The sequence below is a fragment of the Phaenicophaeus curvirostris genome, chromosome 8 (genome assembly GCF_032191515.1).
Source record: "Phaenicophaeus curvirostris isolate KB17595 chromosome 8, BPBGC_Pcur_1.0, whole genome shotgun sequence".
In the NCBI taxonomy this organism is placed as follows: Eukaryota; Metazoa; Chordata; class Aves; order Cuculiformes; family Cuculidae; genus Phaenicophaeus; species Phaenicophaeus curvirostris.
The window spans coordinates 23,380,915-23,391,930 of record NC_091399.1 but is presented as its reverse complement, the minus strand read 5'-3'; the positions used below and the strand labels follow the sequence as shown (position 1 = coordinate 23,391,930).

Below are 11,016 nucleotides of genomic sequence, written 5' to 3'. Positions count from 1 at the left end.
AAGAAAGCAGAATGAAATGTTTGTGACCAAATACGGCCTGAAGTTACATCATCACAACTGTGTATTTACTCTCCAAGAGCTTGCTCTTGTAAGGTGTTGGACGTTCTCAGCTCCTACGGATGTCAACAGAGACCAGAGCGAGGTCTGAATCCCAGCTATGCTGATACACAAGGCAGAGGTTGGGTTTCCTGTCAGCACTACTGTGAACGTAGAGATTTATTAGAGGTTTATGCACTTCTTTTAGACTAGACATAAGGAGGGAATTCTTCACAATGAGTGTGGGGAGGCCCTGGCCCAGGTTGCCCAGAGCAGAGGTGGCTGCCCCATTCCTGGAGGGGTTCACGGCCAGGTTGGATGGGGCTTGGAGCCCCTGATCCAGTGGGAGGTGTCCCTGCCCATGGCAGGGGTGGAACCGGATGGGCTTTGAGGCCCCTTCTGACCCAAACCATTCTCTAATTCTGTGACAATGCAGTATCTCACACCTTGTCCGCCTCTGGAAGCTCTACAAAAAAGGAAAAGAATCAAGTTCTCTCATAGGGCTGGCTCAATCCTACCTCTCCATTCCTGCTAAGCACTTAGCTATGCTCTATTTTTGTCCTGTACGGCTTGAGAAAGGGATGACTTCATTAAGCTTTTTATTTTTTTAAGCAGTGTGTTCATTCAGGACAAGAGCTCTTACTCTTCGCTTCATAAGCCGATGGCCCTTCAGCTCGAGTGCGCTGTAAGGGCTCAGAGCCTGAAACATGAAGAGCCTAAACATTAAAAGAAATGCCATAACAAACAGCTTGTTCCTCCCGTGACAAGTAGTTTATAGAGGGAAATAAATGAGTAAGCGTAGTAGGCATAAAATCAAGCACTCAACACAAGCTGGTGTTGAATGATGGAGATTAAAACAACATCACACAGTTCTCATTCACAGACATCATCTGTGCTGAATCAAGTCAGAGTCCTGTCAGGATCCTTGGACAAATGATTACAATAGTGTGTTTTCAAAACAGACAGAACTTAAGTCCGCCAGGCAGCCTCAGCTCCATCTCTTAAATGACCAGAAATTGAAAAATACAGCTTTTACAGCTTTATCTTCTCCCTTCGGTTTATTCCAAGATGCTCATTCTGGGCTAAATCACTCAGAGAGGAATTAAAATTTCCCTCTGAAAGGTTTATAGACCACCTCTCTTGTCAAACAGTGCGTAAACTTCAATTAAATCAGTAACCTTATCATCACAAAGAACCACCACCGCTGCAGGACCTGTCTAGGTCCTTTGGCTTGTATTCGATGCATCACCACTGCTCGAACTAATGTAACCGTTACCAAAACCAAATAAAACCAGGGGAGACCAGAAGGCCAACCATGTCCTGGGCTACATCCAAAGCACCAGGACCAGCAGGGCAAGGGAGGGGATTCTGCTCCTCTACTCCACTCTGGTGAGACCTCACCTGGACTCTTGTGTTCAGCTCTGGAATCCCCAACATAAGAAGGAGATGGAACTATCGGAACGGGTCCAGAGGAGGCCATGGAGATGATCCGAGGGCTGGAGCACCTCTGCTATGAGGACAGGTTGAGAGAGATGGAGTTGTTAGCTCTAAAATTGGAAGGGGGAAGACTTAGATTAGACATTAGGAAGAAATTCTTTAGGATGAGGGTGGGGAAGCCCTGGCCCAGAGAAGTCGTATCTTCCCCATCCCTGGAGGGGTTCAAGGCCAGGTTGGATGGGGCTTGGAGCCCCTGATCCAGTGGGAGGTGTCCCTGCCCAGGGCAGGGGGGTTGGAACTGGATGGGCTTTAAGGTCGCTTCGGACCCAAACCTTTCTACAATTCTAAAAGTAACCAAGGAATGAAAGGCAAACATCACCAAGGCTTTTACTCTCAGTTTGCCTGCACTCTGGAAGCCTATTTCCAGCTTTGTTTGGGGAATTCCAGTTCCAGTAACCAACATAGGAACGCTGCTTAACAATTTTTTAAAGCCTTCTTTAACATAGGAGAAGATTTAAACCTGCAGGAGAGCTTTAGGAGCATCTTTATTTAAAAGCAAATTACGTTTGTGTTTGGCTCACAAGGAAGCTTAGGCTTGATTTATATCAGAATGCGGGCAAACCCCTTCATACAATTAATGACAACCTCCAAGAGGGGAGGAAAGCAATGCTAATTATCAATCTGCGCTCCTCAGCCAAAGCCTAATCACACACACATGCAGATCAACACTAATATTTGCAGCACTCTAACTTCCACTGCGTGCTACGAATCTCAACCGAAACACCACGCTTCTACTCCAGATGAGACATTTGCTGGCAAATGAACTGTGGCAGTTCTGCTGTTCTGCTCTTTTATTGGCGTTGTTATGAATGGGTTCAAGACTGGTTTAGAGTAATTTGTGGCTACTAAGTCAGCATGCAGTAATCACTCATTAGGAAAAGCTTATTCACTTTCACTGAACTGAAAAAATATGAAAGCAGCACCTATAGCGAGGAATCTCAGTCCTTTAGAAAGAGAAAAAACAAACAGTGAAACAAGGGGTGGGCAGAGGACCAATACTGACTGAGGTATGGTTGGACTTGATGATCTCAAAGATCTTTTCCAACCAAGTCGTTCTATCATGGAATCATTAGGTTGGAAAAGACCTTTAAGATCCAGCCATGGCAGGGGTTGGAACTGGATGGGCTTTAAGGTCCCTTTCAACCCAAACCGTTCTGTGATTCTATGGCATTTGCAACATCTGGCTGCAGCAGATAAACCAGTAATGAAATGCACAACATAAACATCGTTTAGAAGTCTAACATATTAGCACTAGTGACTATGTATCCATTCCTGCTGATTCTAAACCCCACGCTGCTATAGAAGATTGGGGTGGAAGATTAAACAAATAGCCACAACAAACCAGAAAAAAAAATTACATTGTACCCTAAATGTCATAGAACCACAGAATGGTTTGCATCGGAAGGACCTCAAAGCCCATCCAGTTCCACCCCTGCCATGGGCAGGGACACCTCCCATGGGATCAGGGGCTCCAAGTCCCATCCAACCCGGCCTTGAACCCCTCCAGGGATGGGGCAGCCACCCCACGTCACCACAGAAGATTAAAGTAAAAAGTAAAGTAAGATCATTTGCAGCAGCTCAGCATGACAAGGAGGTATCTTAAAAGAAAATTAATCCAATGAAAAAAACAGTGGGGTTTTTCAGTAAATTTAAGCATTAAGACTCAAATCCACATATAAATACAAATACACAATCAGAATTTAAACTCAGGTACTGAGCTGTTAGGATAAAAGGAAAACATATATTGTTGAAATTAACTCGAAACTTTCAACCTGGGTTACTCTGATTGAATAAAGATACATAGGAAAAAGAGTGCAATTCAATAAGAATATCGGATTTGTCTGGAACTAGCAGTTCTCCATCTCTTTGTTTAAATCCCTAAATACACATTACTGAATCCTGAAACAGGCAGGCAGTTTGGAAGTGTGGCCATTAATGAAGGAAGCCAAACCAAACCTCTGAGAATTCAGTAGTATTAAAAAAGCTTTAATTAAAATTATAAAGGCTTATTCCACCCTCTTCTCTCAACAAACCGTCACGAACTGTCCCGAATTTCCCCTTCTTCTACAGATGAAAGCGATGAACTTTCGCTGTCCGAGTTCTCTGCAGGTTCACTGGCATCTGAGGGTGTAGGACACAAACAAAACCCATGCAATGAGATACAGCAATGATGTTTGCTCATCAAACAGAAGCAGTTCTACATCTTATTTCCTTTTTAATCACAATTTCATACAACCACGGAATGGTTTGGGTTGGAAGGGACCTCAAAGCCCATCCAGTTCCACTTGTTCTCTTGGCTTCTTTGTTTTAAATGCTGTTTTCTGGCTTGCTACATGCACATATTAAAAACTATAATACGTTACGAATCATTTACCCTTCTGTCAGCATTTCAGTTAAGATGAGGAACTACTGAGACAGCGATGGAAAATTAAGATGATGCACCTATGTGCTCCTTCCATGTGCTCCAGCATCCCAAAGATGGCATTAAGCTGTGTGGATCCATGAGCCAAAGCTGACAAAGTTAAAGCTGTGCAGTAACTTGTTGTGCTCTGCTGAGATGACATCGTGAAGCACTCATTTCCCAAAGTGGCCTCCAGCCTCACACCCTGAGACTCTTCCTTAACAAGCCCCGACCTTGGTCACCACGTGGTGAGGTCACCAAATGCCACTGCTTGGTGGCACTCGAACAGCACAAAAATAAACCACAGCCAAGCCATGATTCACACTCTGCTCTCACTGTTATTTTCAGTATTCGATCCAACTATGACTTTAAAGAAGGTTTTGAGCATTAAGCGTCAGATGCTTCGTTAATGAGACGCTATTGAAAGGGAGCTGATGAGGCATCGTTACTGTCCTGTCTAGATAAGTTCTACAGCTGGCAAACGCAGATAACACGTAGGACACAGCGTGCACCTGTACAGCTGCGATGGAATTTGTTCAAGAAAATAAAAGCATTTCACCCAGAAACATTGGAGGTCACATTTTGTCTACATTAAATCCAGTGTATAATCAATTAACATTTATATGCCAGATATGTAGTGAGCAATGCGCAAAGTAAGGATTGTTTCTGCCCCTAAATCCTGTGAAAGCTCCTGTAATCCCCTGCTATCTTCAGCCATGACTGACCTTGTATGCTGAAATTGGAGCACCTGTAGGTTTTGCTACAAGCAAGTCAAGCATCAAAACATCACATAAAAGGACGTGGCAATCTTCTGACTCACAGGGAAGCTCGCCAGACAAATTTTAGCTTGAGTTTAGTCTGCTACGCTAAGTTCTATTTAACAGGAATTACCTGCTAAATGTATTTTTATGGATTTTTTGTGTATTTTTATGGTTTTTATTTAAGTGTATTTTTATGGCATTGATAGCATTGCCTATAAATTAAGATCACCCAGTCCTTCCCATCCTAAAACCGGCTGCAGACTTTTTAGAAGTAACCAGCTCTGTCAAACTTTGCCATGTACAAAATTCAGCCCAAGCCTGAAGAGGTGTTTTACCTCAGTGACTAAAAATGCACAAAAAATGAACCAAGCACCAGTAAGTCAGGAAAAACACACAGAATGTAGCTTACGATGTAAATCATCAAGCCAGCAGTTTGGAGAGAGAGCATTCACAACAGCTTTTTTATAGCAATCTTTTAGATTCAGAGGGAAATACAAGATATACTGCACGCTCCTTGTAGTATGAATAGGTGTATTCCTAATTATTGTTTATTTAAGTAAAATATCTAAGAATAGCATAGCAGGACATGAATATATTCTTACCTTGGCCAAGTACCACCATGTCATGCTTCAGTGTCTTCAAGACCACAAATAACGTTGGATACTCAATGATTATTTTGCCTTTCAGATTGTCTAGGAGACTTCTACTGGCATCCAGCTCATTGTACCTTAAAAACAACAGGGAATTTTATTTTGGATTTTAATACCACCAAGGACATAACGTACGCTTTCTGGGGGGGGAAAAAGGCAAAAAACAGCTTCGTGTCAATTCCCAGGAGTTTCAGATCATGATCAGAAGAATTATCTTCTGATTCAACTTGTGTCCAGTCTTATTATCCAACTACATCATTTTTTTAAGCTCTCTTAACACCAAAGCATAAGAACAAGAGGAGAATCAAAGCCAAATTTCTCTAAGGGCTGAAATGTTTTATGAGTCCTTAAAGAGTATCTTTACCAAAACCAAATGTGGACATAGGGTTATCAAAATGGATATGGTTACCAAAATGAGAGTCTAAACTAAAAATAACATGTAATGTTCTACTTGCAGGCTTAAACACTACAGGTTTCATTTACATGGTGAGCAACACACCTCATTTATCATGTTTGTTTATGTACTATCAGTGGGAAGAGGCAATAAGCAGCATATCCGAACAAGCACAGGTATACTGGAAGTACCTAGAGCTCTGGTTTTGTTGAAGCAAAGGCTCCGATACCCAGAATATTGGGGTTATAATGTGCAAAAGATGGTACAACGTCTCCTTTTGCAAGCAAATCCCTGCTTGCAGCACCATCTGCAAGAGCTCCCTGTAGAAATCCCCACACGTGTGTGCTCCGAGAGCACGGGTTGGACTCGATGACCCGGTGGGTCTCTTCCAACCTGGTTATTCTATGATTCTATGACTCGGAAGCCCAGTCCTTTCCCAGAAAAGAGCTCCTCTTCACGCCGCGGGGCGAAGCCGGGTGCGTAACGAATGATGCCACAGTAACAAAAAGTAAACTAAACGTTTCCTCCACACTCATTGCTCAGAATTGTAATATTTTCTCCCAGGTCTCTAACTGGAAATCTGGACGTGGGATTTTGGGGAAAGGAAGGGATACTTCAAAGCCCTCTTGAAAGTGAAACCCTGTTGCTGTCACTGCTCTAACCGTGACATCTGACAGATGCTCCGATATTACTGCACTGCAATCCCAGTTATGCAATTCTTTCTGTAATCAGCATGATTGAATTACCACTAAGCTATTGTATCAGTTAAAGGCAAGTGAAGTTTGAAACCAAAATACGCTGTGGGCAATAAGTGGAGTATTTCCCCGGGCTGCTCTACTTTCTCTCTTCATTAACATGTTACGCAGTTGGGATTTCTTCTGCCAAACCCAAGGCTGGAAGGGTAAAGGAAATCATATCCTTTACGATTTACAGTAACGTGCAATTAAGAACAGGACATCAGAGCAGTCAGCAGACAAGAATATTGAAGGTAAAACAGGATTTGAGTTCTTAGGATTTAAGGGAAACAGTTTGAGCAAAAACTATTTCTCTCTCCTATTCAACTTCAATCATCATGAAAATATTTGGTTTCGTGTTTCTTTCAGCCCAAAGTAATTACGACCTCTCCTTACCGAAACCCTTTAAAAGGGATAACAGTGTATTACATTTCTTCTTAAATGAATGCATTCATAACTTGTGGATTTACACACATGAAGAGAAACATATTTACTGCTTTATTTACAGTACTCTAAATGCAAAGCACGGCGATACTTTTCCTTTGGCAAGGACCTCAACACATTCTTTTCTGGTTAAGCAAACATTTACCACCAAGAGGCCAAAGTAATTCACATGCCACAATACACTTTCCATTATCTCATGTTTTAGACAAAACATCTTTACTGTCCAGTTTGGCATAAGATAAAACATTTGTACTTAAAACTATTTTATGATAGTAAATTACTGAAGTGTTAGATCACTGAATCAGAGCTTTATCTTTCTAAGCTGTAAATTTTATTGGTTGACAGAGAAAACATCCAAATTTTTAGTGCATAATGTGGGCTGTAAACTGCAAGGGAAAATATAACAAAGGAGGTTAATGTGTCTCTCTCTTAAACTTTTCTGAAACTGTCTCTGGTGTCCAAAAGACCTTAGTCTACCGCATTCTCTGCTTTATACACAAGTGCAAGTTGAGGATTTCTGCTAATCCACCTGCCATCCTCCTTGTCTGTGCAGGCTTAAAAGACCTCAAAAGAAAATTTGCACTTGTCGCTCAATTCCAAAGTCTAATCCAGGGCAGCTCTTGAGCACGACTGATACTTCAGGTTCTCTCAGAGTCATAGAACAAATCACAGAATCAGAGAATGGTTTGCATTGGAAGGGACCCCAATGCCCACCCAGTTCCACCCCCTGCCACGGGCAGGGACACCTCCCACTGGATCAGGGTGATCAAAGCCCCATCCAGCCTGGCCTTGAACCCCTCCAGGGATGGGGCAGCCACCACTGCTCTGGGCAACCTGGGCCAACACCTCACTGTCCTCATTGTGAGGGATTTCCTGGAGTCCCTTTCAGTCCTGGAAGCTGCTCTAAGGTCTCACCGGAGCCTTCTCTTCCCCAGGCTTAACAAGCCCGACTCTCTCAGCCTGTCCTCACAGCAGAGGTGCTTCAGCCCTTGGATCACCACCGTGGCCACCTCTAGACCTGTTCCAACATTCCATAAACTTCTTATGCTGGGGATTCCAGAGCTTTGCACCTTAAGCATCTCATCAGTCAGCACCCCCAAGACTTTGCGCATGCACCAGAGAGTGAAAAACACAGACCTATGGACAAAGACTGTGCTGTAAGGTTTTTCCAGACGCCTAGAAGTGCACGCAATTTCAATTTTTGCTTATGAAAAGTCTAGATCTGTTTGGAGAAAAACTAAAATTGAAAAGAAATGGCATTTTTACAACTCTTGTAACTTCCTGTACTGATTATTCACCAGGATGAGCTGAGGATGCAGGGTAGTGCTGGAATGAAGGTCCTCCTGAGAACTGGCAGGGAAGTGGTCTCCCCCCAGGTGGAGCAGGAGGAACCTGGTAACCAGACATTACCAGGTACTCCTTTATCACCATTTTTACCTGCTTGTCCTGTATCACTGGGACTGTGTAGCCTGCTGAGCAAGAACCCATGTGACCCTTCTTTTGCTGTGAATTTCAAGTAACAGCCCAGTAAAAGGGATGACAGCAAACAGAGCCCTTTCGCTTGGCCTCTTCCACCTTCTAGGGCCGGTCACAGAACAGCTTAATGGGGGCTGTCATCCTACAGGAGCTCCTTTGGCCTTTCGTGACAGGATGGATTCGAAGATCAGTCTGGCTCTGAATGAACTCGCCACCCTGACAGAACCTTGAATGCCCCATCGTCACCTCTTTCTCCCAAACCTTCTCCCTCCTCCCTTTTCTCTGACTGCCAAGTTCATACAAATTGTCTGCACTGCAGCTTCCCTGTGTTCAACGGGACTTTTCTTTGCACCCTTCTTTCTCAATCTTCTTTCCTCCTCACCTATTTTCTCTCTCTCTTTCACACATTTCTTCAGCCTCCTTGTCTGACACCCACTTCCCTGATTAGTTTCTTGCCCCAAACGAGGCTTTGTGCCTCTGTCACGAAGCGAGAAATAGGCCTGGATTTCTTCTTAATGAGACAACTCCATTTATAAGGGCCACAAAGAGACAATCTTGGCAGACAACAGCTTTTGGTTTTAGCTGGGATGAAATAACAATAACTACTTTTTAAAGGACAAAAATTAAATAAAGCTTGCCTGCCAGCACAGCCAGTTTAAAAGCCTACAAAAATGGTGACAATTGAAGAAATTTAACAAGATTCAGCAATCCCACAGCAGTTCCCAGATGTTCCATTTGCTCTATGAACGCCTTCGTTACCTTTAATGTCTCTGCACTTCTGATAGCATCTACGAGGTTCTGCAAACGATACTCTCACTATCTATAGTTATTCTACCACCTTCCAGGAATTCAACCGTTCCATCTCCTAATCTGTCTCCCACAGGCAGGAATGCCGCATTAGGTCACTGAATCACAAGCAGCTCCCCTCAAATGGAGCCCGTGGCTATCACCGCAGCGCCGTGACTTGTCTCCATGAATTCAGACAGCAGGAAATTCCCTGCTGATCAGGTTTTCCTGGATGTCATCTACAGGAACTTTGATTTTAATAATAATAAAGAAAAATCTGCAATCTGGAATTAAAAGATAAACTGGAACCATGTTATTTCTTTAGTCTGCTAGACACTGAAAAGAAAGCAAACAAGTTTCAACCATCTAACTAATTGCAAATATGACTAAAATGCATATTTGTATAGTGATGTTCATCATTTTCCTGTGAGAGACATCAACTAAAATCCTTGCGTGTATTTTAAACAAAGATGATTTTTCTTCCTAGAACTGAGTGGAAAGATCGAGGTATTTACTTGGCGTAATTCAGATACAATAAATCACGCTCTCGATTGCGGGCCTGAAGATCCACAATGCAAACTTCTACTAACTTATAAGAAGAATGAGGATTTTTTTCTCCCCAAAACAAAAGAAGGTGGCACTTCCGAGGTATCTGCACAGGCCTAGAGGAGAGCAAAGAGTGGGCACAGCATTTAAAGTCTCTCCCAAGCGCTCCTTCTGAAGTGCTGCAGCAAAGCAAAGATAATAACTACCAGATGGATTTTCATTCCTAAGTGGTGAATAACCTCTTCGTGTGGTTATGATTTTGGTGAACATGGAAGAAGCAAAGTGCACTCTTGAATTAGGTAGCAAAGGCAAGTCGTATGGCAGAGAGTAAACACCACGTACGGAAACAATGCACAGTTGCTCTATACTTCGCTTTGTCACCAGAACTTTGACGTTCTCAGACCTGGAACGCAGTGAGTTTTGTTAGCTCATATGTGTGAAAAAGAATTAGAAAATTCAATGAGCAAAAAAAAAAAGAGGAGAACTGAGAAACAAAAAAAGGAAATTACTTGTCATAACATTTCCTTTGCAACATAATTCTTAGAACAATGTGAAAGTCCCTACTTTGCCCAAACACACTTTTAAGGAAGAAGGGTAGGAACCATGTTCATTAATAATTTAATGTGAAAATAATTACACTATAGTTTACACAAATATTTCACAGGTTGCTAACTCTTCCTTCCACTCTTGGTCCTCAGTTTCCCCCCCAGGCTTGGACCTCCATAATTTGCCTCCACTAATGTTCACCAACCTCTCCTCCATATCATCAATACTTGCACAGCCCAACCTCTACAAACACAGGCGAGATGCCAGGCCAATCCCTTTTCAAGCTATAGAATCACAGAATGCTTTGGGTTGCAATGAACTTTAGAGATCATCAAGTTCCAACGCTCCTGCCCTGGGCAGGGACACCTCCTGCTGGATCAGGTCTCTCCAAGCCCCATCCAGCCTGGCCTTGAACCCCTCCAGGGATGGGGCAGCCACCACTGCTCTGGGCAACGCGGGCCAGGGCCTCACCCACCACCCTCACAGTAAACAATTTCCTCCTCATATCTCATCTCAATCTACCCTCTCACCTTCAGTAACACTGCCATCACTAATGTCCTTTTTCCAAAAAATAAAAATAAAGAAGGAAAATGAAGACAAGACACCTCCTCTTACCAACCCTTTGGCACAAAAATCCTGCTGGGAACCAGCTGAAAAAGGACAGGAAGAAAAGTTACCAGCGTACCAGGAAAAGTACCTGGAAAGCAACTCTGATGTTATCACCATCTCCTAAAAACGCCTACAT

General features: G+C 43.0%; 1 protein-coding gene across 1 annotated transcript in view; it reads right to left on the bottom strand.

Annotated features, from left to right (window-relative positions):
- Window positions 1-1,998: 1,998 nt before the first annotated feature.
- Window positions 1,999-11,016, bottom strand: part of ZNHIT6 (zinc finger HIT-type containing 6) — a 32,919-nt gene continuing 23,901 nt past the window's right edge. The window contains exons 9-10 of the mRNA XM_069862844.1: window positions 5,298-5,422; window positions 1,999-3,654 (exon numbers count right to left, since the gene is read on the bottom strand). Of these exons, the coding sequence (XP_069718945.1) occupies window positions 3,569-3,654; window positions 5,298-5,422 (211 nt within the window). The 3' untranslated portion in view covers window positions 1,999-3,568. The remainder of the gene's footprint in view (window positions 3,655-5,297; window positions 5,423-11,016) is intronic.